This window comes from Triticum dicoccoides, chromosome 7A (assembly GCF_002162155.2).
Source record: "Triticum dicoccoides isolate Atlit2015 ecotype Zavitan chromosome 7A, WEW_v2.0, whole genome shotgun sequence".
NCBI classification, from domain to species: domain Eukaryota; kingdom Viridiplantae; phylum Streptophyta; class Magnoliopsida; order Poales; family Poaceae; genus Triticum; species Triticum dicoccoides.
This window is the reverse complement of record NC_041392.1, coordinates 551,559,790-551,586,531: the sequence shown is the minus strand read 5'-3', so window position 1 is coordinate 551,586,531 and position 26,742 is coordinate 551,559,790. Positions and strand designations below refer to the sequence as shown.

At 48.3% G+C, this 26,742-nt stretch overlaps 1 protein-coding gene and 1 non-coding gene across 3 annotated transcripts; one reads left to right on the top strand and one right to left on the bottom strand.

The window, feature by feature from the left end:
• The first annotated feature begins 1,973 nt into the window (after window positions 1–1,973).
• TRNAG-GCC lies at window positions 1,974–2,044 on the top strand. Its single transcript has one exon. It is a non-coding gene; the product is annotated as a tRNA-Gly (tRNA).
• Window positions 2,005–5,064, bottom strand: LOC119330518 (dehydrogenase/reductase SDR family member 12-like). Of its 2 annotated transcripts, XM_037603631.1 has the most exons (11): window positions 4,750–4,901; window positions 4,576–4,637; window positions 4,341–4,460; window positions 4,144–4,243; window positions 3,925–4,005; window positions 3,709–3,758; window positions 3,549–3,567; window positions 3,417–3,512; window positions 2,630–2,686; window positions 2,424–2,545; window positions 2,005–2,335 (listed from the first exon to the last, which is right to left on the bottom strand). In XM_037603631.1, exons 1-11 carry the CDS (start codon window positions 4,762–4,764, stop codon window positions 2,119–2,121), a joined length of 939 nt encoding a protein of 312 aa, XP_037459528.1. In that variant the 5' UTR covers window positions 4,765–4,901; the 3' UTR covers window positions 2,005–2,118. The 2 variants fall into 2 exon arrangements, with proteins under 2 accessions (XP_037459528.1, XP_037459527.1); XM_037603630.1 differs by having other exon boundaries at window positions 3,417–3,567; window positions 4,750–5,064.
• Between the last annotated feature and the right edge of the window lie 21,678 nt (window positions 5,065–26,742).

Sequence of the window (26,742 nt, the reverse complement as noted above, 5' to 3'; positions counted from 1 at the left end):
ATCTGTGACTCGTCATACTGTCAAGGACTTTGTTTTCCTAATTCGTTTCCAGCGGTGCGCTTTATTTTCGTAGATGTAGCCGACAAAACTTTGTACAGCTTGATTGAGAAAACACAGGGAGGATGTATATTGTAGTGATATACCAGTTTAATTCTTGATCAAGCTTTTTCCCAATCGGGAATACTGTAAATTGTGTGTCTCTTCTTCTGTTGAAAGATAGATCCAGACCGAGTGGCATGAATTAATTTTGGGTTATTTAGAACATCTCAATTAGATGATGTAAAATAGATCAGGACCACTTTTTACATCACGAGAGGATAAAAACGCTGCTCCAATAAATAATGTAGATGCAAATATTTTTACTAGGGAGATAGGGCGTGATGTAAAATAGGTCATCAAGTGGTATAAATTTGCATCACTTATGCTCGCGAGCATATTTTTACATGGATCACAGGTCTGGAGCAAAATTTGCATCACCAAATTCTATTTTTACATCATCAAGTGCTCCAACAGATAATGCAAATAAGACACCCGCAAGACGACAACAGTAATGTATTTTGCAACACTTATTTTACATTATCTGTTGGAGTTGAAGGTTTTTTATGATGGTAAAAATCATTTCTTTGGTGATGTAAATTTTACTCGAAACAATTTGGCGATATATTTTACATCAACTATTGAAAATGCTCTTAAGCCACAACATACAACAAAATTAAAACACCGCAATTACCATACTTTTAGGAACAGCTAACTGTCCCCGCATCCTGCGTGGGTGACACGAGAGGCGAGTCGATCCACTTTTTCTGGGCATCCTCCGTGCACCCTCGCTCGCCGGCGTCACCAACCAGCTCCAGCGGGCTGGCCCGCGCAACCTACGGCGGTGGCGGGGCCATTCCTAATGCGTTTTGGGCGGCGTGAGGCCTTGTGCAGCTGGTGACTTGATGCAGTGGAGGTGGTTGTTGCAGCGGCCACGTTGATTCATGGTTAGAAGGCGGCCACGGTGCTACGTGTGCATGCCTCTCTCTCCCTGGCGACGTCGTCACTGGTGTGTGGCGGGCGCTCCAAGCGATGAAGGAAAAGGGAGCCATCGCCTCCATGCATCCCATCCTAGCTGACTTGTCGTGGCCCGATGCTTCTCAGGGGCACGATGGGATGTGGCAGTGAACAAGCAGTAGTCGCGCCTGCACCACGGGCAAAAAGGTAACGTGGATCCGCCTTCATGGCCGAGGACGGCGGAGCTTGTGACAACACATGGTGGTGGTGTTTGATACAGTTAAGCCATCGACTACCACTCGGAAGATGGTACAAGGCCTCTGGAGCGTCCCCTCGGGATTTCGGCAATGTCAGTGACCTTCCCAACTTGGTCGTGTTGTGGTGAGAAACTCTTGTAGCAGTTTAGTTACCTGCACGTGTGGGCATGCTCATCTGTCGTCAGGTCCATGCACATTTGCAACGGCTAGGATCGTGGCAAGTGGAGAAGATAGCGTAGTACGAATACCCAGTCTTGATCTCCGTGGTAAAAACCCTATGTTTGGCCTCTTATTGGTTATACATGTCAACGGCGGCGCTTTTGGCATTCTTACCCTGGTAGAGCATTGTTTAGAGTTTGCTCTGACTTGATCTTCAAAGTGAAACCCACAATCTGACCTTCAGGTTTTGAATCCGACGACATCGTCACTTGTGTGTCGCTCCCCTCTTGAAGGGGCGCTTTTGAAGAACCTTTTTTTGTAGTCTTTGTGTTGTCATGAGATAATTGGTGTTGATGGTTATCAGTGTACATCATCAACCGTTGTTTTTATTGATTTGGTTCTTTTTCTCATCGATGTACCTAGCAAAATAATCGCCAAGGTCACTAATATTTGTTTTATCTTTTTAGAATCCGCCGAGGTCACCAATACTGTACCACGGATGGTAAACAGACTAAATTCTATCGCCAGATATGGATACGGAAATGGGGACAGCCTGCCATCAAAGCACTAGTGGTCTAGTGGTAGAATAGTACCCTGCCACGGTACAGACCCGGGTTCGATTCCCGGCTGGTGCAAATCTTTTTATTTCTTTTTTCAGAATTTCAATTTTATTTTCACTTCTAGGACTTCGATCCTTTCACTGAGAAACTTACGGGTTTGCAGGGAGACTACAGATGGAGCGAATGCTGTCAACAATGGAACCTATCTGCTCGTGGGATGATGCAGTCCCAGCAAACTTCAAATGTTTTTGCGCTTCAGCTCGGTCGAAGTAGAAAGCCCCTGGCACTAATTTCTCCTTGGGTTGCAAAGCCAACCAGACCACTGTGTCAGCCCCTTCTTCGTTCGATCTCAGGTTTCCTGATAGCCTGACATTGTATTGATGATATGTAAATTAGACCGTTGGTGCTATAGAACATAAATGGATAAAGAGGGTCGGGACAGCTGAAGACATACTTCTCCGATAGTCCCGGCAAGCTCTTCGAGACTCCAGGTGTATCAGCCCATCCTGGATGCATGGAGTAGAAACCGACTCCCTTGTTGCTGTATTTCTCAGCCCACCATTCAGTGAGAGCAACCTGAGGGAGTTTCCAGGATCAAGTTAGTCCTGTGTTACCATCTCTTGTCGACTCAGGGGAATTCAGACATTAAGGTTCACAAACCTGTACTCTCTTGTTACGAGCATATTGTTTTGTCCCGTCAAATTCGCTTTCGCTGTACTGTAGTTCAAAAAGAATAGTGAGAAAGGCTACATCTTAGTCAAAAGTAAAAGATAAACTTTTCACATGCCAATTCATTTCCAGTGATGAACAACCCATAGTATGTGTTTCCATAGCTTGAAACAAAAGACTGCAATACCATCATAATGACATCGAATGAGAAAGGCAAAAAGGTAATTGGACTAAGCTCTTGATAAGCAATCAAATTATTTCATTTTCAACAACAATCAATCAAGTGGGAAGTGCTCGAATATTCTTCCTAAATGAATCCCACAAGTAAGTAAATGGAGAACTTCATTAGTGTCCACAACTACTATTTGCTTCAACATTGATTTGAGGCAGCGATTTTTATTGCTCTCCACATCACAATATGGTAGTAAATTTGATAAGCCAAGTGGACACTGTTGGGAAGTTCCTGTAGAATAATTCTTTTCCTAGCACATGGAACAATGACAAGGAGGGTGTTTTTTATTGGTCTCCACATCACAATATGTACTCCCTCCGTTCCTAAATATTTGTCTTTTTGAGATTTCAAATGGACTACCACATACGGATGTATATAGACATATTTTAGAGTGTAGATTCACTCATTTTGCTCCGTATGTAGTCACTTGTTGAAATCTCTAAAAAGACAAATATTTAGGAACGGAGGGAGTAGTAAATTTTATTTCTATACAGAGTAAAAAGTGGGGAGATATCATCTAAACAAAAGTAGAGCAAAGAGATTTACTTGCAAATTCGTGTTCAGTGGCTCAGTGTACATCCCTCCGGATGCAACTGTAATGACACGAGCATCAGGTGCTGCTTTTTCCAACAGTGGCATCACTAGCTCTGTTAAAGTGTATGTTGCTGCCACATTCACAGCAAAATTGAGCTCCAACCTATATTAAAAAAACATCACCCCTTTTTTTGTTGAAATTAGCACGATAAATGCAGGATGCTTAGGAGTTATAAGGCCAGAGCAATTTGAAAAGAACCAGGGAAACAAGTAAATAAGCATGATGATGCAAAGTATTACACACCCTTCCGGTGTAGTCGTACGCTTGTGCTCTAGTAAGCCAGCATTGTTGACCTACAAGACAATCTGTTATATGTGCTTGTTCTGCCCAGTATTTAATGTAATTCTAGAGGAAACTTTGATGATTTATCTGATTATAATTGGAAAAAAAAAGATGCTGCAGCCAGAGATAATAAACACAAATTGCAAAATAAATAAAAATTGAAGCAGCAAAGCTTACAAGGACATGAAGTGGCTTCTCCAATGAAGAGAATTTTGTGGCAAATGACTTGACTTCGTTAATTGATGAAAGGTCACATATCTGCCACATCATAATAATTGAAGTGCTAGCCGGACACAAAATAATGAAAACAATTGAAGTGCTAGTTTGCCCATAATTACCATAGACTAAGGATAAGAATTGAGTATTGCAGGAAAAAACAATGTTGAAGCACCGTACCTCCAGATGAACATTCATATTGCCAGTTTTGGATCTTATTTCATTCAGAGCAGTCTCTCCCCTTTCTTTGTTCCGGCAAAGCATATAAACAGTGGCGCCACTAGCAGAACAAAAGGAACAAAGCATATAAATAGTTCAATCTTTTTCTCGTAGAGCAAACTATCAAAGTGGAAAAAAGAGGAATAGTAGTTTCATACTGAGAAGCCAAGCCCTGAGCTGTAGCATAACCCAGGCCAGAGTTTGCTCCGGTTACCAGGCAGTTTTTCCCATCCAACCGGATCTGCATATCCTCCTCTCTGAACTTCTTGGCGTGTTCCCTGTGAAATCAAAGCCTCGTCAATTTACGAGAATGATAGCATAATTGTGTCGACAAGTGCATACAACTAAAGCAAGAGGGAATCCGGCGGACTATTGGGCGGGGATTGGGCTTACACGAAGCCGGATTTGGTGAACTGGGTGAAGCCGTAGAGCCCGAACGCCGCCGTCCTCCATGCCTGCGCGCGCCACAAGCAATATCCGCAAAAAGGAAAATCATGCACATATAATCTTTGCGCTAGTATACCGGCGGATTGATGGTGGAAGATTAGCAATTAGAAACACCATTACCTTCTGGATGAACATGTTTTTCCTCCTCTTTCGCACGAGGTCTCTCCTCCACCGCGGTCTTCTTCCTCTAGCGCGCGTGCCGAGACGAGATGTTGCTTCGCCTTGGGGCCAAGCGGTTCGTTCTTTCTTCCGGAGCACGGAGGCGCCTCGCTGGCCGATTCTCCGCCGCGGGAGATGGCCCCCCCTGCTCTCCGTCTCCGGCACGGCACCGCGCCGTTGGGGGGTTCCCGCGGAGCTGGGCTGGGCTGGGCCGGGCTGGCCGCGCAGGGTTCTGATTTTTGTTGGGAGTTGGGACACAAGTTTTATTGGGCTCATCGCAAAAAAAATGTTGGCCAGCAAATAGGGCAATTTCTGCGCGGCGACTATATCTCGGGAAGATAGTTAAAGGGTGCCCTTGCAAAGTTCACTTTCACCTTCTCATGCGCTGATATGTGGCGCATTGTATGTGCGCTGATAAGTGACGCACCATATCGTAAACTAAAAATTTCCCTTTTTATCGTAGATTTGTTTATTCAAAAAAATATCTCTTAAACCATGTGCTGAAATCCTGAAATGTTTTCATCGTTGAATTTCTCGAGTCGTGATTTTAAAAAACTAGATCCCATGATAATAGATTTTGCAAAGTTTTTTTTCTCAAAACAAAGGGGAAAAACATGGACCCGAAAGCTTGTTTTTCACTTTTTCAAGAAACACAATTGTGCTTCTCATGGAAGCACAAAAATATAATCACGCAATATTTTATGATTTTTTTTCCTTTTCCAATAAGCACAATTAGGCTACTCATGAAAGCAATTGTGAAAGCGCAAAAAACATGATTTTTTCCAATTCCGAAAAGCACAATCACTGGAACAAATATGTGCCTCAAAAGGCAAATATGTGCTTCTCGTGAAAGCATAAAAAATATCTGATTTTTTTACCTTTCCGAGAAGCTTCTTGTGAAAGCAAATTTGTGTCTCTATGAGTATCGGTGTACTAGAATAGGGGTATCCTAGTATCCCAAACTCGTGCACGGGCAGTTGCAGCGCCCCGCGGCAAGGCTTGCCGGGTGACCGCCAAGACCCTCCGTGACTCCCTTGAAGACCATTCAAGAACAAAGTACTCAAACCAAGGCCCCGGCAAGAGGAGCTTGCCGGGAAGGCCAACCCAGGCCCCGGCAAGAGGATCTTGCCGGGAAGAGACAAGACCCCGGCAAGAGGAGCTTGCCGGGAAGGCCACTCAAGGCATACCAAGAAATCTTGCCGCGACGCGCCCTGCGTCCCGGCAAGGCCCGGTGAGCAACAAGCTCCCGGACACGACAAGACGACGACCGCGGCAAGAAGCTTGCCGCGGGAAACCCCCCACTTCGTGCCCGCGCTCCAGCACACCTGCTAACGTGTCGCTCTAGGACTCTCCCAAGCACACGTGGCAGGAGGCCGTGCAGCTAGGGGTGCACGGTGGCAAGCGGAGATGAAGAGAAGGCCATCATGGCAAACGGTGGCGCTCCTAACGGTCACTTTTTGCACTGTTTAGGCAACTCAGACAGGCATTCAATGACCTTGTCCCCTGCCGTCAGAGTTAGGTAGGGTGCACTGTGTCCACAGTAGCGGTAGATGCACCTACCGCATCCTTTTTCATTTTTATCCTTCTAATCTACGTTGCCACCTGTCGGTGACCCCTTGAAAGTATAAAAGCAGGCCCAAGCGCAACGTAGAAGAGGTTCGACTCATTCGAAACATCAGGAACACTCTCACGCTTGGTCTGGTAGCGTCCGTCGCTCCTGAGCAAGAATTCAATACACACGAACAAGCAGCAGTAGGGTTTTACGCATCCGTGCGGCCCGAAGCTGGGTAAAAACTGCTAGCGTGTACTGCCTCGATCCGCTCTTTGTGCGACCTCCGCCCCCCTCCGAACCGAAAGGGGCCCTGTCCCCATAGGTGTTGGTGGATCAGCCTCCCCCGACATCTCTGGCGCGCCAAGTAGGGGGCGTCGAGATTGTGCGAACCCGATCCGGCGTGCACGCAAGCTAGATCTTCATCTTCTTCATCGACATGCCTCCGAAGAAGAAGACTTCGGCGGCAGCCGTTCCGTCCTCGTCAAGGCTCAGCTGTTCTTCATCGTCATGGCTCCTAAGAAGCAGGCGACCAAAAGAACGACGCCAGTGCGGCAACAGAAAAGCTAAGTCATGCGAAACTTTAGATATTTCCTTTCTATATAAGGTTATCCGCCTCGGAGATCTTGTTCTTTGTATGGAAAACCTGTGCGCGGAGGAACCAACTCGTAGCTAGTTACGCCCTTACTTTGTTTCGAGTCCGCTCAACAACTTAAGTGAGCTGCGACTAGTTGCGACAAGGTTGCTTGTCGGTAGCGACCCCGCCAGCAGGCTGCTGAAGTTCCGCACTCGGCGTTCGCGGCAAAGGTGCCTGCGCCAACAAGTTCCCTAAAAGCGTAGGGTGGACGTACAAAGAGAGGTTGAACAGGAAGATATCATGCACTATTTATTTGAGATTTCTGCATAGACCTGTATGCCAAGGAACCTTCTCGGGGCTAGTTGCGCTCCATGTTGCCTCGAGTCCGCTCGGCAACTTGTGCGGTTGCGCTAGAGCCAAGAATGTAAACCTTTCCAGGAGGCGACGTTCCCGAATAGCCGCTAAGGGCCCGTTCCCTCAAGCGCTGCTGGCTGGATCGTACGCACCGGAAAGCATTCCAGCAGGCATAGGGAATATGTAGCAGAAGTCAAAAATTGCAAGTGAGTTAAGTGCACTTCAGATGCTAATCACTTGTCATGTTTAAACGCAGTTATGGCCTGGGGGCTGGCAACGCCCTTAAGACCAATCTTCTTGGTGTCAAGAACGACGAAGTTCTTCGCCATAAGCCTTCTCGGCAACAAGCTTGCCAGAAGCCGGCATCAAGAACATCAAAATTCTCTGCTGAAGATAAAAGCCTTCTCGGCAACAAGCTTGCCAGAAGCCGGCATCGAGAACGTCAAAGTTCTCTGCTGAAGATAAAAGCCTTCTCGGCAACAAGCTTGCCGGAAGCCGGCATCGAGAACGTCAAAGTTCTCTGCTGAAGATAAAAGCCTTCTCGGCAACAAGCTTGCCGGAAGCCGGCATCGAGAACGTCAAAGTTCTCTGCTGAAGATAAAAGCCTTCTCGGCAACAAGCTTGCCGGAAGCCGGCATTGAGAACGTCAAAGTTCTCTGCTGAAGATAAAAGCCTTCTCGGCAACAAGCTTGCCGGAAGCCGGCATTGAGAACGTCAAAGTTCTCTACTGAAGATAAAAGCCTTCTCGGCAACAAGTTTGCCGGAAGCCGGCATCGAGAACGTCAAAGTTCTCTGCTGAAGATAAAAGCCTTCTCGGCAACAAGCTTGCCGGAAGCCGGCATCGAGAACGTCAAAGTTCTCTGCTGAAGATAAAAGCCTGGCAAGAAAGTCGAACAGCTCGTTGAGCAACAGAAAGCTGAGTACGAGCGGCGCGACAAGGAGAAGAAGGGCGCGCCGGCACCTGGGCCCCGGCAAGCCAGCATCGCTGGAGGCTGCGAGTGCCAAGAATCGTCCACGGCAAATCAGAGTTGCCGGGGGCTGCAATATCAGATAAGTCTTTCATCCCTCATCATGCATCCTCTTATGGACTGGGGAATGCGAAACCGCGTTTCTTCCCGAAAACTGTCGTGCTCCCTCAACTCTAGGCCCTGGGGCTCGTTCCCGGGGCCAAGTTTGATCGTAGTCGCGGCAACAAAGGGATGAAACGAGGAGACCGCACCCACCTCGTTCCCGCCTCCGTCAAAGGCGTGAGAAAGGTCGAGCGACGTGGGAAGGCGGCAGGGCCTGTTGTCGGGAGATGAAATGGCTGTCCGAGGGAAACCAAGGATTTGCTCCTTGGCGTGGGTTCAACTCGCGAGACAAATAACCCGGCAAGCATCCCCTTTTCATTAAAAAACATCCCACTCAGGTACAGTCCATAGAGGATGAAAAACATGAAAGAGAGGATTACAAGTTTTAGATACAGCTAAGGCCCGAAGGCTTACAAATCAAAAAGATAAGATGCATGTAATCCCTTTCCTGTCCCTCTCTTCAGGAGGCAGGTCAAGGAGGCGAAAAGGGCAAAAGGAGCGCCTAGGCGAGCTACGGGTGCCAGAAGACACCAAGAGAACATCCCGGGGGGCGTCCGAAGGCTGGACGGCGATGACGGTGCTGGAAGCGGGGCTCGAAGACGGGGCGGCAGGGCGTCAGCATGCTGTCGAGGGCACCACGCCCTCGTACTCCGACCTGACGGCCTTGTCGCCAGCCCTCTTCCCCTTCCGCAGCCTCCCTACGCCAGCCGCCCAAGGAGACGATCCCGGGGAGTTCAAGGAGCCGGCGACATGGATGATGGGGTCGCCGGTGCCGCGCGAAGCGGCGCCCGACGCCTAGTCGGACCCGCCACCCCGCCGCCCGCTATCCTCATCGTCGCTGTCGCTCTCCTCCTCGTCACTCTCGCTCGAGGAGGAGCCTTCGCTATCGGAGGAGCTGTCCACGCAGCACTTCGCCCGAGTGCCGAAGCACCAGAAGACCTTGACGGAGAGGAGATCGCCCTCCATCAACTTAAAGTGGAGGGTAAACCCCTCCATCAAGCTGTGGATACGGGCGAACGTCTTCCACCCTCGAGCAAGATACATCACATTAGGGGCTGGAAATACAACGCGGACTCGCGTGCCGCTGATCCCACAACCCCTCATGTGCAATCTCAGTGTCTCGGGCGGGTCCAACTCCATCGCGCTTGCAAACGGAGCTGGAAGCCGGAGGCGACGACGAGGCGCCCGGCGCAGCTTGACGAAGAACTCGCAAGGGTTGTCCCCTATATGGACTGCCGTGGGGGGAGGAGCTGCCGGCGGAGGCGAAGCTGGCGCGCCGCCCCGCCCGCCTCTTCCCCGAGCGCCTCGACCTCGTCCTCGACCTCGTCCGCGACCTCGCCCCCTCCCTCTTCCCCTTATGGTTGGCTCTGCCACCACGGGCGCGGGAGAGGGAGAGATGCGCTGTCTGGCGGCGACCCTCGCCGCCACCGATGAAGGGCCTGGGTTCCCTTTCTCCATGGCGAATGAGAGAAAGGGGAGCAAAAGCTGAAGAAAGGAGGAGATGAGAGAGTGCGGGTTTCTGTGCTCCCCTCCCGCTCTTTATAAAGGAGCGAGGTGGGGGCTCGGCCGCCCCGCTTAGCGAATCAAGGCACGGGAAGAGCAGGGAGTCGGGGCCAACCCGCTGCCTCTGCTCGCGACGGCCCAGTTTCCCACTTCCACCGTCCGCGACTCCAAGCGCATGGGAGCCGCGTGGCGGGGATGCAGAACCAAGGTGACGGATGAGGCGGCCTCGCTCCGCCTCGTGATCGCGGGGAATGGACGTCCCGAAAACCGCACACCGGCCCCGTCCAGTAAATGCACCACGCCCCCACACCTACCTCCGTTTTAGGAGGAGGGCGTGAACCGTCCCCATCATCGTGGCCTGACGCATGCTCGAGGGGCTTAGCCCCGCGCACGCCGCCCGCGTCACCCACGACGCCGCGTTTGACGCGTGCCGTTCTGGACGTGCGCGGTGGGAGCGGAGAGATATGCGGCGTGACCTAGGCCGCGCGTGCCCGTGCACTGTTTTGGGCCTGGCCCAACAGCGCTCGGCACCGTGTATGGCCCAGGCCCGGGGGCTCCTGTCGGTGTACTAGAGTAGGGGTACCCTAGTATCCCGAACTCGTGCACGGGCAGTTGCAGCGCCCCGCGGCAAGGCTTGCCGGGTGACCGCCAAGACCCTCCGTGACTCCCTTGAAGACCATTCAAGAACAAAGTACTCAAATCAAGGCCCCGGCAAGAGGAGCTTGCCGGGAAGGCCAACCAAGGCCCCGGCAAGAGGAGCTTGCCGGGAAGGCCAACCCAGGCCCCGGCAAGAGGATCTTGCCGGGAAGAGACAAGACCCCGGCAAGAGGAGCTTGCCGGGAAGGCCACTCAAGGCATACCAAGAAAGCTTGCCGCGACGCGCCCTGCGTCCCGGCAAGGCCCGGTGAGCAACAAGCTCCCGGACACGACAAGACGACGACCCCGGCAAGGAGCTTGCCGCGGGAAACCCCCCACTTCGTGCCCGCGCTCCAGCACACCTGCTAACGTGTCGCTCTAGGACTCTCCCAAGCACACGTGGCAGGAGGCCGTGCAGCTAGGGGTGCGCGGTGGCAAGCGGAGATGAAGAGAAGGCCATCGTGGCAAACGGTGGCGCTCCTAACGGTCACTTTTTGCACTATTTAGGCAACTCAGACAGGCATTCAATGACCTTGTCCCCTGCCGTCAGAGTTAGGTAGGGTGCACTGTGTCCACAGTAGCGGTAGCTGCACCTACCGCATCCTTTTCCATTTTTATCCTTCTAATCTACGTTGCCACCTGTTGGTGACCCCTTGAAAGTATAAAAGGAGGCCCAAGCGCAACGTAGAAGAGGTTCGACTCATTGGAAACATCAGGAACACTCTCACGCTCGGTCTGGTAGCGTCCGTCGCTCCTGAGCAAGAATTCAATACACACGAACAAGCAGCAGTAGGGTTTTACGCATCCGTGCGGCCCGAAGCTGGGTAAAAACTGCTCGCGTGTACTGCCTCGATCCGCTCTTTGTGCGACCTCCGCCCCCCTCCGAACCGAAAGGGGCCCTGTCCCCATAGGTGTTGGTGGATCAGCCTCCCCCGACAATGAGAAGCAAATTTGTGGTACCCGTGAAAGCCAAAGAAAAATTTGTGCAAAAAATAATTCATGGATTTTTTCTATCGAGAAGCACATTTGTGCTCCCACGGAAGCAAATTTGTGTTTCCATGAAAAGCAAATATGTGCTTCTCATGGAAGCAAAAGGTCACATTAAAAACATAATTTTTCTCTTCAAAACCTAGAAAACATCAAAAAGCTAAATAATAAAATATTTAAAATCAGAAAACACGTAAAAATAAATCAAGAGGAAAGCGCCCAGCACATGAGATACGGCAACGGCTGAATCACCACTAGGCGTCTATATGGGTGACAAAAGTGATCGCTGGAGGTCCCCACAAGGGGAAACCTCCACACATTTGCTCTCCTATAGCTCGCTTATAGCGAGCTGTATTACACGTTCGGCTGAAGGAAAATCGTGGCGCATTATAGCGGGGCCAGCCCACTTCTCCTCGCTCGCTTGCTATTTTCATAATCAATTCGGTCGCTTGCTGATTTTGTTTTGGTCTTCGGTTTTTTTCTAGTTTTCTTTTCTTTCATTTTTTCTATTTCTTGTTTTTCTTCTAATGTGCTTTGTATCTCTCGGTTTTTTCTTTGTTCTTCATTTTTTTTTGTTTCTTTCATGGCTTTTTACTTTATTATTTTCTTTTTTTTCTTCATTTCTCTTTGTTTTTTTCTTGCGTTGCTTCAGTTTTCACCATCTTTCTTCCTTTTTCCTTTTATTCTTTAACACATGTCTACATTTTTCATATATTTGTGTACATTTTTCATGTACATCAGGACATCTTTTTATGCATGTTTAATATTTTTCAAATATATCATTAATAATTCTATTTTTTTATTTGATAACTACTTTTTCATAACATTATACATTTTTGGTATATACCAGGAACATTTTTTAATACATGAACATTTTGCAAACACGAGATTAACCATTTTTTCATATATATGTTTTGATGTTTGCTTTTTTTCATACATGTTATACATTTTTCATATACATTAGAAACAATTGTTATACACATTTAAAAAAATTCAAATGCATTATTAACATTTTTTTCAAGCACATGTGTTTGAACATTTGTTGTTTGAATATGTGTAAAATGTTTTTTTTCAAATACGTCTTGGAACATTTTTTTTCAAATGCTATCAGAATTTTTGTAAAGTTGCTGCAACATTTTTTCAACACTGCACAAATATTTTTTTTCAAAATTATATACTTTTTGAAATATATATATATATATATTAGATTTTTAGAAATAAATATTTACTTTATTTGTCTAAAAAATATATAACAAAAAGAAAAAGAAGAAGAAAATCGAGGAATGGACTAAGGAAGCATACTAACAAACAGTGCCACAAATTCGGGTATAAGAAACATTCCCACGGCGATCAAGCGAATGGACTCTCTCTCTCTCTCTCTCTCTCAGCGAGGCATAGACGCACCCCAATTTCTATGTCTCGCTTAGGCGTTGTTTGGGTAGCGACGGGATTATATAGAACTAGTTTTTAGCCAATTTTTAGTAAAATCGGTTTTATCAATTGTTATATGTGTAATCAGTTTATGAAAAAAGATGTTTGGATTAGAGAAAACTTAGGATCGATTTGTCACGTTCCTTGTTTGGTTTGGATAGGCTTTTCGCCCACACGCATCAACGAGTTTGTTGAGAAAAGGACGGGCGCAGAGAAAAAGTTAGCGATCAAGTTTATCCAGATCGCGTTTTTAGAAAAACAACTAATCCTCGTTTTTTCATATACCCAAAATCCTGGATTATGGAAAACCAGATTTTCTATATTCACGGATTAGATAGAGTTGCCAAACAGGATTTTAGTTTGTTACATCATTTTCCTAATTTGTGGAGAACCAGTTCTATACGTATCACGTATCCAAACAACGCCGCGAGAGAACAAGCAGTCGCCTTCGCTAGTGACTAATTTCCAGAATATACTGTCGGGTTTTAGGAAGGCTCGGTCAGGTTTTCCTTTTTATTTTTTAATGTTTCTTTTCTTTTTTTTATTTTTTTTGTGGGAAAGGTTTTTGTTTTTGTTTTTTTGTTCCTCCTTTTTTAACTCATGAAATTTTCTTAATCCACCCGATTTTAGTGTACGAACATATATTCAACATTTTTTAGTACTCGTTGACTAGTTTTATAATATGCATTAAACATTTTTTCTGATACACATGGAACATTTTTCGTACACATGTTAAACATTTTTAATACATGTTAAACATTTTTAATGCACTTTGAATATTTTTTAATACATGATGAAGACTTTAAAATACATCATGAACACTTTTTTAATACATGGTGAACATTTTTTATACGTCACGAACGTTTTTATTACTTGAACAAACTTGGGTAGCAGCTTGGCAGTTCGAAGGAGGCCCGGACGTCCGGGATGGAACCTAGACAATCAAGCTATAAGGGCGTACAGATACTCACCAAATTGGCATACCTCTGTCATCGTAAAGGGAAACCCGATACCCTCTCGCCCAGGCATGAGGGCGTCCACCCACCGACGACCTCATTTGAGACCCTCCATATATATCTACAACCGTTGAAGTGTTGCTGGAGAGCACAGCAAAGCTGTCACCTAGCACCACTTCATTGCCAACCCTGTGATCCTCGGAAGACACCTCTAAGAAGGAACACGACACCGATGTGTCGTCGCTACCGAAAGTAGGGAACCTTTGTATTCACCACAACACATGGGAGGGGATGAGATGGAGGGATCCTCACCAAAACCTACATGGAGGAAAATGATGCCCACAGTGTCATATTTGATGTGGCCACCGCGCCGGCCAAGGGTCTCCACCGAATCCGCACCCACCTAGACCCACACAACCAACACCCGGAGTCAGCGACCTAAGCCACTAGAACCAAGATCCAGTGAGGGAAAGAGCAACCCGGGGCAAAATGGCGAAGCTTCTTCTTTGGATCAGCAGCAGACCAACGGGGAAGCTGCCGCAATTGCACTCGATGGCCACCGCCTATTGGGAACACCCATAATAGGTAGGCCCATGAAGAGCATGTTTCACCTAGGATGGGGGACCCACAATACCAAAAATGAGAATCCCAAAGTCACCAATCCACTCGGACAAGACCCAACTTCTTCGTAACTCAGACAGTACCCGGGTCCCCATCCACTCGGACGGCTCAGCGTCACTCGGCACATACACAGAGAACTCGGACAAGAGAGGCCATAAAGTCATCAAAGGAATCCAGATCGTCAGTAGGCGACAGCTTCAAGCATTACTGTCATTATGTCCATCAGTTACCGTTCTTCGGGCCCGACATCAATGTATCCCTTCTCCTCCCCTGTATTGCTAGTACCCAAGGGTTCGACACACTCTATATAAGCCACCCTACAGCTCTAGGACAGGGGTTCACAATCCTTTGTAATCATCCAGACATAAGAGGGATGACAACTCCAGAGCTCGAGACATAGGGTCTTTACCCCCACGGTGAGGGGCCCGAACTCGTAAACCCTTGTGTCACACTTGTGCCATAGTTAGGTCTAGTCTCTTCGTAACCCTACTTCTTACTATCGGATTCATTTCCACGACACCGTCTACTCGTCACCTGCACGACCGAGGAAGAAGTCTCACCAGCATACCTCTATCATCGTAAAGGGAAACCCGATACCCTCTCGCCCAGGCATGAGGGCGTCCACCCACCAACGACCTCGTTTGAGACCCTCCATATATATATCTACAACCGTTGAAGTGTTGCTGGAGAGCACAACAAAGCTGTCACCTAGCACCACTTCATTGCCAACCCTGCGGTCCTCAGAATACGCCTCTAAGAAGGAACACGACACCGATGTGTCGTCGCCACCGGAAGTAGGGAACCTTGGTCTTCACCAGAACACATGGGGGGGGGATGAGATGGAGGGATCCTCACCAAAACCTACATGGAGGAAAATGCTGCCCACGGTGTCGTATTTGATGTGGCCACCGCACCGGCCAAGGGTCTCCACCGGATTTGCACCCACCTAGACCCACACAACCAACACCCGGAGTTAGCGACCTAAACCACCAGAACCAAGATCCGGCAAGGGAAAGAGCAACCCCGGGCAAAATGACGAAGCTTCTTCTTTCGATTAGCAGCAGGCCAACGGGGAAGCTGCCGCAATTGCACTCGATGGCCACCGCCTGTTGGGAACACCCATAATAGGTAGGCCCATGAAGAGAATATTTCACCTAGGATGAGGGGCCCACAATGTTGGGGAACGTTGCAGAAAACAAAAATTTTCCTACGGTTTCACCAAGATCCATCTAGGAGTTCATCTAGCAACGAGTGATCGGATTGCATCTACATACCTTTGTAGATCACGCGCGGAAGTGTTCAAAGAACGGGGATGAGGAAGGCGTACTCGACGTGATCCAAATCACCGGAGATCCTAGCGCCAAACGGACGGCACCTCCGCGTTCAACACACGTACGGTTAGCGTAACGTCTCCTCCTTCTTGATCCAGCAAGGGGGAAGGAGAGGTTGAGGAAGATGGCTCCAGCAGCAGCACGACGGCGTGGTGGTGATGGAGCTGCAGTACTTCGGCAGGGCTTCGCCAAGCACTATGGAGGAGGAGGATGTGTTGGAGAGGGAGAGGGAGGCACCAAAGGCGTGGTTTGAGAGGCCCTCCTTTCCCCACTATATATAGGGAGTCCAAGGGGGGGGCGCCGGCCCTAGGAGATCCAATCTCCTAGGGGGGGTGCGGCCAAGGGAGGAATCCCTCCTCCCCAAGGCACCTAGGAAGTGCCTTCCCCCTTCGGGACTCTTCCCTTCCTTATTTCTAGGCGCATGGGCCTCTTGGGGCTGGTGCCCTTGGCCCATATAGGCCAAGGCGCACCCCCTACAGCCCATGTGGCCCCCCGGGGCAGGTGGCCCCACCCGGTGGACCCCCGGGACCCTTCCGGTGGTCCCGGTACAATACCGGTGACCCCGAAACTTATCCCGATGCCTGAAATAGCACTTCATATATATAATTCTTTACCTCCGGACCATTCCGGAACTCCTCATGACGTACAGGATCTCATCCGGGACTCCGAAAAACATTCGGGTTACTGCATATACATATCCCTACAACCCTAGCGTCACCGAACCTTAAGTGTGTAGACCCTACGGGTTCGGGAGACATGTAGACATGACCGAGATCGCTCTCCGGTCAATAACCAACAGCGGGATCTGGATACCCATGTTGGCTCCCACATGCTCCTCGATGATCTCATCGGATGAACCACGATGTCGAGGATTCAAGCAACCCCGTATACAATTCCCTTCGTCAATCGGTATGTTACTTGCCCGAGATTCGATCGTCGGTATCCCAATACCTCGTTCAATCTCGTTACCGGCAAGTCACTTTACTCGTACCGTAATGCATGATCCCGTGACCAGACACTTGGTCACTTTGAGCTCATTATGATGATGCATTACCGAGTGGGCCCAGTGATACCTCTCCGTCATACGGAGTGACAAATCCCAGTCTTGATCCGTGTCAACCCAACAGATACTTTCGGAGATACCCGTAGTATACCTTTATAGTCACCCAGTTACGTTGTGACGTTTGGTACACCCAAAGCACTCCTACGGTATCCAAGAGTTACACGATCTCATGGTCTAAGGAAAAGATACTTGACATTGGAAAACTCTAGCAAACGAACTATACGATCTTGTGCTATGTTTAGGATTGGGTCTTGTCCATCACATCATTCTCCTAATGATGTGATCTCGTTATCAATGATATCCAATGCCCATAGTCAGGAAACCATGACTATCTATTGATCAACGAGCTAGTCAACTAGAGGCTTACTAGAGACATGTTGGTGTCTATTATTCACACATGTATTACGATTTCCGGATAACACAATTATAGCATGAATAAAGACAATTATCATGAACAAGGAAATATAATAATAATGCTTTTATTATTGCCTCTAGGGCATATTTCTAAGTCGGACAAGACCCAACTTCTTTGTGACTCAGACAGTACCCGGGTCCCCATCCACTCGGACGGCTCAGCGTCACTCAGCAGATACACAGAGAACTCGGACAGGAGAGGCCATAAAGCCATCAAAGGAATCCAGATCGCCAGTAGGCGTACAGCTTCAAGCATTACTATCATTATGTCCATCAGTTACCGTTCTTCGAGGCCGACATCAATGTATCCCTTCTCCTCCCCTATATTGCTAGTACCCAAGGGTCCGACACACTCTATATAAGACACACTCTATATAAGCCACCCTACCGCTCTAGGACAGGGGTTCACAATCCTTTGTAATCATCCAGACATAAGAGGGATAACAACTCCAGAGCTCGAGAGATAGGGTCTTTACCTCCACAATGAGGGGACCGAACTCGTAAACTCTTGTGTCACACTTGTGCCATAGTTAGGTCTAGTCTCTTCGTAACCCTACTTCTTACTATCAGATTCATTCCCACGACGCCGTCTACTCATCACCTACACGACCGAGAAAGTCGTCTCACCAGCACCAGCAGGGCCGCACCACACTCCCTGCCTTGGGCCGCCGCCCCGGCAGTCGAGGCGCTCCATGTTTGGTGGAGCCGTCGCCACCATCATTGGTGTCGTGCGCTCGTGTCGGAGGGCACCTCTGGCGGTGGAGGAGGGAAGGGAACGGGGAGGTTGGCGTTAGCGGGCTAGGGTAACCCCCGGGTCGCCTCAAAGGAGACGATGCGAGGGACTTTTTTGTGACTATTATGTGGATGTGACCTATAAACCTACAGTTTAACTAAAAAAACTGTTATAACGTAGTACCAATATGTTATTACAGGCCGGCAAGAACGTACAGTAAAGATTTGGGGCTCCATGCCGCTGGCCATAGCCAGGCTATACAGTATAGCTTGTCCAATAATGCAAAGCCCATTTGTTATTCTAACCAGCCATACACTCAGACATCAAGCCTGGAGCAGCGGACCCAGATGCATCGGCTTAGCAAGCCCCGGCAATTCTCGATCACTACTCTCTCCTTTCCGGTTTATAGGCCTCAACTTAAAGATCTCACCAACCAAGATAGATAATGAGTGGTGGAATAATTTTTATAGTTTGCAAAACCACTCAATTCATGCGGTTGTTTTCTCAAACAATTTTGTTTACCAAATCATTAATTGCAGTGCATGCATACATAAAACACATGCATTGGTCAATTTTCTTGTAACACCTGCATGCAATAATTTAATATACCTTAAAATCTGAACATGTGATGGGGACAACCAAATTGAGCCTTATAAAATGAAAAAACTAAAATTTTAAGATAAGTTTTATAAATGGAAAAGGAGGAAGTATTGGTTAGGGAGTACTACTTGCCTTAGTTTCCGATGATCGAGCTTATAAGCTACTATGACCTAATATACTTATGATCGAGCTCACGACCATACCCCTCTCACAAATTTTATACCGCCAGCACCGGTGGTCACCGTACCGCTCACCCTGCATGAGCCGGTGCCGTGTTCTCGGGCTGCTCTCGTTGATGCCCCAAGTACCTGCGCTAATCCTTTTTCTACTCTGCCGCGAGGCGATAAGAAAAAGGGCGTCATCGGTTTCTCCCCGGCGGCACTGCTTGTGTCATCGGGGGGCGAGGGCGAGGAGGGTAAACTGGAATTAACTACGCTTGTTCCCTTGCGATTAGGGCCGCAAAATTATTGCTCCCAGCGCCGCTCCAGCCGCCTAGCTACCGCGCCTAGCCCGGCCGGCCGGCCGCCGGTGCGGGCCGCGTCGCGTTGTACTCGCTCCCTGGTGTCGATCATGTCGTTTCCTTGCTGGCTACTCCTCCTACCTACGTGGATTCAAAGGAAATAGGAAAGTAAATGAGTGGATTTGGCCTCGAAGATGCTCGTGACAAGTTGAAAAATGGTTTCCTCCCTGTTCGATACCGAGTTTACAACTTCATCATCAGGTGGCAACGAACGAATCATCTCCCGTGCGTCTCACCCCTAATTGGCTGCAAGAAGAATTACTTTTTACCATCGTTCCACCTCAAACGTATCACGACTCACGTGTGGGGTGCGGCAGGCCCAGTTGCGGTAAAAAAAGGATCTCCGCATCAGATCTCGTGCCGATAGGGAAATGGGGGGCGAGGTTTTACTGCGGCGCTGTCCCTCTTTGTTTGAGCAAGCGCGCAGTAACTGGCAGTGGTAACAAAGAGAAGTCGCTCAACGCCGACGACGACTGGCAGCGGCACACGCACCCCTCACGTGCGCCTGGACTTCCCAAGGTCTTTCTTACCGTACGGCTGCCGGCAATGTTTACACTCTTCAGGACGGGACAGCCTCAGGACTGGGGAGCTTGCTCACCGACACCAGCCTGGTCCGAGTAACGCCCAAACTCTCCGGGTTCCGGCGATTCCCCGGACGGTGTCAACAGCAGGGCAATGGACGCAAGTAGGCACCATGCAGGCAAGGACTGTCGAATGTTATTTGGATGTTGGATTGGCATGAACTCTTCTTGCAATTATCTCACAGGAGGTACTACTAGATTGGGTTCTTATTCGTTCTTGCACTGACTTAAAAAAAGGGGATTGAACGGAAACTAAAAATTAGCAAGCTTGCTCGGAAATTAATTTTTTGAGGGGGGAGGAAAAGCGATGATAGTGTTTCTTCCGGAGATATTCATATACGAAGAAAAGGTGTAATACTATATAGGCTCATGAGCCGGAAATCCATAGGACACGAGCTCAAATGATTTTGGATGAACAGTAAACTGAAAACAAATAACGAAGAAATCCAAAAAATCTGATTTTTTTTACATCAAGGATGAATAAGTTTTCTATGTGCATGCAAACTTTCATATATATATTTTTTAGTACTAAAAAAATAGCCTAGCATGCAAACTTTCATGACAATATGAAGTTGGGGATCAGGCGGTAACCAAATCCGGCCCATTAACCTGACGGCCCAGTATCGATCGGTGTCCCGTGCCATTATGTCTCGTGCGGGTGCAGTCCAAAAAGGATAAGAACAACATTAGAAAATGTCGTTTCAGACTTATAAAATGCTCCTCTCAGATGCCAGGCGCACCGGTCTGCGAGCCAGTCTCTGTCGAGAAATATACACTGTTCGATCAGTATTCTAGGATCCATTTTTTTTCTCACCAACGCTCTTTTCTCAAAGCGCATGATGCCCTCCATCTTACACATGCTGGTACTCCATTATCTGAGTAGTAGTAAGTTTGTTTCAAACATTTTTCTTAGTACAGTTTGTTTCAAACTTTTAAAACGCAGTAAAACTTTTTCTTAGTACATTTGTCCTCATCAGTAAAGCCCCTTTTTTCCAATGCAATGTTTTCGACAGCCCACTGGGAAGATATCCTACAGTGGCCACTTGGTCAGTGTAAAACTTCCGACTAATTATATGATAATACGGACCAAGTAATTATGACTTGTTTCACACGAAGCATGGACATTTCAACAGGAGAACAGCAACAAGCAAGCAGAGTACACTACACATTGCATGCTGTGATTATCTTTGTTTAACCCGATTCCCCAAACCCACCCACCCCCACCCCCTTGGAAAGCCCAACACCGAACCAGCACCGCAGTTTTTAACCCCTCCCCTCCCTCCCTAGTATCCTGTGCACAATTATAACCGCCCTCCTCTTTTCACCCTCCCAACACACAGCCACGCACCATGGTAAAAATGGGAAAGAACAAAGACAGAGAGTGAGAGAGATTAAACAAAAACAAAGGCACAGTAAGCATAAAATAACAAAGGCATCCACCACACCACCCCTGCCGTATTGTGACACTTTGGGCCGACCCGAGAGAGATCACGAGAGGGGGGATTAAAATTTTAAGCACCGTTTAGGAATCCCAACACTTGGAAATGGGCGCTCGCTTGCCTCACATCTCTCTCTCATCACACATTAAGCCATCTTTTACTTTAAACACACTCCCCCATGAGACTTGCTTGCCTACCCCCCGATACCATCAAATTTTTGCCCTTCCCAAGGGATCCTCAGCCGAGGTGGTGGGAATTGGCGGTAGTGCCCCTGGGGTTTTTGACAGGGGTTTTGACGGTGCCCTAGGGTTTAGAGGGTAAATAGGGGCGCTAGGGGAGTGTGCTTAGGGATTTGTACTGTTGGGATTAGCAATGGGGATAAGCGGCTGTTATTGGTTAGAGGGTGGGGTATGGGCTGAGCTGTTATCAATCCCAATGGGTTCCACTGGGTTTTTGCTTGTTATGTGGCCCATTTAAGGGCAGGCCCAATAAGTAGTTTTGGGGCGTTTAACAGGATAACTCTTTTAAGGAATATATTTTTGGGGAGAAACTTTCTATCTGTTCATAATCAATCACGCCGGTATAGAGAAGACAAGAGGTAACAAAAAATACAACCATGTGCATGGACCATCTAGCAACGATTATAAACAATGAAGCGAGCTGAAGGCGTGCCGCCGTCATCGTCGTTTCCTCGCCGGAGCCAAACATCATGCTAAGGGCCCACGGGACCAGCACACCACAGTATCAACCATAGTTGATGAAAAGATTAATAGATCAAAAGGAACAAACCTTTAAATACACGAGTGAAGACCCGATCCCAATAGATGCATAGTGTTGTTTCTATTTCACTTTGCCAAACGTCTTCTATTTTCATCGTCATCCAAGGACAAAATGTCAAGAGTTGACAGCTCCTCAAAACCTTCAAACTTAGCGCAACTTCCACAATTTTGGCCTTTAAGATGGAGCCTTGTCTGCCGGTGTTCGTTTTAGCTTTTTCAGTCCTTTGCAGGAAAATAATATTATTTTTATGATAAAAAATATTGAATTTCACCTGCTAATTGAACACGAGTTGAGGAAGGCAGCGTAGCCGTGATAGCTCTGCGATTCAAGTTTGTTGAACTTTGTTCTTCCTCTTGTCGAGGTTACAGGGGCAGCACATGTTTTTAGTTCTTCAATTTGACTAACGAAACATATCACGGCTACGCTGAATTCATATTCAATAAACTTTCTATCGTTGAATTCATATTCAATAAACTTTCTAAATTGTAAATTTATTGGCATATAACATATATTTTGTTAGTCAAATTAACACCCTAGAAACAAGCACACATCCTATGCACCCATTCGGAGGGAGTACTAGTTTATTGTTTGTTTTGTTATCGTTCTGTTTCATCACACACATAAAATGGAAATGGATCATCCTTTCCTATCTATCTTTGATGGTTCAAACCACATCAAGTGCTTGCGTGGCTTCTACCGCTAAGCTTACCTTGGTGAGATACAAAAATATTATGTGTGATACTATCTGTACATGGGTTCAATTGTTGGGGAACGTAGTAATTTCCAAATTTTTCTACGCACACACAGGATCATGGTGATGCATAGCAACGAGAGGGGAGAGTGTTGTCCATGTACCCTCGTAGACCGAAAGCGGAAGCATTAGCACAACGCGGTTGATGTAGTCGTGCGTCTTCACGATCCGACCGATCCAAGTACCGAACGTACGACACCTCCGAGTTCAGCACACGTTCAGCTTGATGACGTCCCTCGAACTCTGATCCAGCCGAGCTTTGAGGGAGAGTTCCGTCAGCACGACGGCGTGGTGACGATGATGATGTTCTACCGACACAGGGCTTCGTCTAAACACTGCTACAATATGACCGAGGTAGATCATGATGGAGGGGGGCACCGCACACGGCTAAGAGATCCAATAGATCAATTATTGTGTCTCTAGGGGGTGCCTCCCTCCCCGTATATAAAGGAGTAGAGGAGGGGGAGAGGGCCGGCCACCCTTGGCACGCCCCATGAGGAGTCCTACTCCCACCGAGAGTAGGACTCCCCCTTTTCCATGTTGGAGTAGGAGAGGAGAGGGAATGAGAAAGAGGGAGAAAGGAAAGGGGGGCGCCGCCCCCCTTCCTAGTCCAATTCGGACTTGGGAGGGGAGGGGCGCGTGGGTGCCCCTTGGCCGCCTCTCCTATTCCACCAATTGGGCCCATGAGGCCCATTAACTTCTGGGGGGTTCCGGTTATTGGGGAACGTAGTAATTTTAAAATTTTCCTACGCACACGCAAGATCTTGGTGATGCATAGCAATTAGAGGGGAGAGTGTTGTCTACGCACCCTCGTAGACCGACAGCGGAAGCGTTATGACAACGCGGTTGATGTAGTCGTACGTCTTCACGGTCCGACCGATCAAGCACTGAAACTACGGCACCTCCGAGTTTTAGCACACGTTCAGCTCGATGACGATCCCCGGACTCCGATCCAGCAAAGTGTCGGGGAAGAGTTCCGTCAGCACGATGGCGTGGTGACGATCTTGATGTTCTATCGTCGCAGGGCTTCGCCTAAGCACCGCTACAATATTATCGAGGAGTATGGTGGAAGGGGGCACCGCACACGGCTAAGAAAACGATCACGAGGATCAACTTGTGTGTCTTGGGGTGCCTCCTGCCCCCGCATATAAAGGAGCAAGAGGGAGGCCGGCCCTAGGGCGCGCTGTAACGCCCCGAGAACGATGTGCCAGGTGTCTTCCAGTTATTCGCTGTTGTTGCCTTGTCATTTTCTTGTGTGTCGCATCTTACCATGTCATCATGTGTATTGCATCTTCATGTTTTCAAAACTTGCATCCGTCCGGGTTCTCCGAGTTCTCTTCGTTGTCCGATCTGAGCCCAACCACACTTGCACGCGCCCGCGGCATGTCCGAAATAGCATTTTATAAGTGGCCGGAAAATGTTCTCGGAATGGGTTGAAAGTTGGCGTGCGGTCTTATTATAGTGTAGATAGACCGCCTGTCAAGTTTCATCGCATTCAGTGTTCGTTTGATAGCCCAACCGTTAAGCTATAGCGACAATATAGCCGGTCTAACGTTGGACGTTTTCGGTTTCCGGAAACAGTTGCCGGGCTGCACTACTCTCCTCTCATCTCAGCCCAACCTCTTTTCACAACCCACCTGCAGCCCACCTAAACCCCCCTCCGTTCCGGACCGTCAGATCGCGATCGGAGGCTCTGAAACGCTTCGAAAACCCCCTAGAACCCCAACCCTAGCCATTTTTGCTATAAAAGGGAACCCCCCTTCCAAATCTGGACATTCTTCCACTCTTCTCATTTTCCGCGCAGCCCCAGCCTCCACCCGCCACTTGTCGCCGTCAGATCTGCTCCGTTGCCGCCACTTGGCCTCCTCCAGCGCCGCCACCTCGCCGTTGCCACATGGCGCCACCCCAGTGGGTAGCGTCGCCGCCCTGCCCAACCAGATGAGGCCACGTCGCCCCTGGGTCTCCCCTCCACCGCGCGGCCCTGCAGGCCCACGGGGAGCCCATCCTGGGCCGCCCCAAGCCCGACCGTTGTGCCCCGTCGCCTCGCTTGAGCTGGATCGGGAGAGCTTGATCCCGAGCTCCCTACGCCACCGCCTGACCTCTCGCCGGAGTTGAGGACCCCGAGCGCCCTGTCTCTCTCCCTCCCCTGCCCCTCCTTCTTCATCTCTCTCTCTCTCACAGAGCTCTCTCTCTCCCCGTGTCACGCAGATCCTCGAGTTTTCGTCGCGCCGCCGCATGGAGTTCGCCGGAGATCGCGACCCCCGCCGTTTCTTCGCCCGGATCTGTGCCGCCCTCGCCGTCCTTGCCCACATCCGATCAGATCCGGTGCCCAGGGACCGGATCCACCCATTCCCGTCGTCAGCCGGGCCCATCCCCGCCGCCTGCCACCGTCCCCTCGTCGGAATCTATCGGTCGCCGCCGTGTCGTTCCTCCTCTGCATGTGGCTGCAAGTCGCGTGGCCCAACGCCACCTCCTTGAGCTCGATCTGGGCCTGGCCCAGCTCCAACGCATGTGGTTCCAGCAACTGGCCTCCCTCCAACTCCTGGGCCGTGGCCCATGGTGAGCCTCACCGCTGCGCCCCCTCCCACTGTTGGGCTAGTCATATCCGGCCCTTTTAGTATTTTTTTCCTCGGGACGAATTTGCTATTAATCCAGTTTTTTGCTGTTTTGCGAAAAACCCCTCATGCTTCATGCATTTAATAACTTCACAACTGTGCATCGGATTAAAATGTTTTATATATAAAACTTGCTTAGAATTTTGTCTAGATTCATAATATCCAACTTTCATCTATGTTTGAAATGTTTAAAATGTTGTTTGATTAAATTTGCTCCTATGCCATGTTAAAATGCTTTAATTCATAACTGAATAACCGTAGCTCAGTTTTAAATAATCTTTATATGTAAATGGGGTAGAAAAATACCTAGATTAACATGGTGGGCTTACTTTGCATGTTTAAAAACCCTAAAATTGTGTTTAGGGCAGAACAATAACAAACCTAATATATGCATATGGGGATTTACCGGAATTGTTGTTTGTTGTTTCCGGCCTCATTTAAACTTGACTAGATAGGTAGTTTTCTTTGCTTCACCCTCTTGCCATGTTTAACAACATTTAATATTGTTGGGTACATAAACGAGATCAAACTAAAAAAATTGTTGTGGTGTTTCGTCACTATGCAACTCGTTGCATATTGAGCTCCACTTAATTTGTAGGATTGATTGTGCACTTTGCCATGCCTTGCCATGTATCATTAAACCGGACATGCATCATACTTGGTTGTGCATCATGCCATGGTTATGTGATAGTTGTTTACCATGTTGTTTGCTCCTTTTCCGGTGTTGCTTCTTCAGGTTGGTTCCGATAACATCGTGTTGTGAGGATCCGTTCATCTACGTCTGTTTGTCTTCTTCATGGACTCGTTCTTCTTCCTTGCGGGATCTCAGGCAAGATGACCATACCCTCGAAATCACTTCTATCTTTGCTTGCTAGTTGCTCGCTCTTTTGCTATGCCTATGCTGCGATACCTACCACTTGCTTATCATACCTCCCGTATTGTTGAACCAAGCCTCTAACCCACCTTGTCCTAGCAAACCGTTGTTTGGCTATGTTACCGCTTTGCTCAGCCCCTCTTATAGCATTGTTAGTTGCAGGTGAAGATTGAAGTTTGTTCCTTGTTGGAACATGGCTATGTTGTTCCTTGTTGGAACATGTTTATATGTTGGGATATCACAATATATCTTATTTAATTAATGCATCTATATACTTGGTAAAGGGTGGAAGATTCGGTCTTATACCTGGTGTTTTGTTCCACTCTTGCCGCCCTAGTTTCCGTCATTGTCGGTGTTATGTTCCCGGATTTTGCGTTCCTTACGCGGTTGGGTAATAATGGGAACCCCTTGACAGTTCGCCTTGAGTAAAACTCCTCCAGCAATGCCCAACATTGGTTTTACCATTCGCCACCTACCCCTTTTCTTTCCCTTGGGTTCTGGAGACTCAAGGGTCATCTTTATTTTAACCCCCCCGGGCCAGTGCTCCTCTGAGTATTGGTCCAACCTGT

Coding starts and splice junctions, on each gene's coding strand:
- LOC119330518 (XM_037603630.1), bottom strand. CDS start 5,064: ATGAGCCCAATAAAACTTGTGTCCCAACTCCCAACAAAAATCAGAACC. Junction 4,006..4,143: donor ATATGAATGTTCATCTGGAG/GTACGGTGCTTC, acceptor ATGATGTGGCAG/ATATGTGACCTTTCATCAAT. Junction 3,568..3,708: donor CGTACGACTACACCGGAAGG/GTGTGTAATACT, acceptor TTTTTAATATAG/GTTGGAGCTCAATTTTGCTG.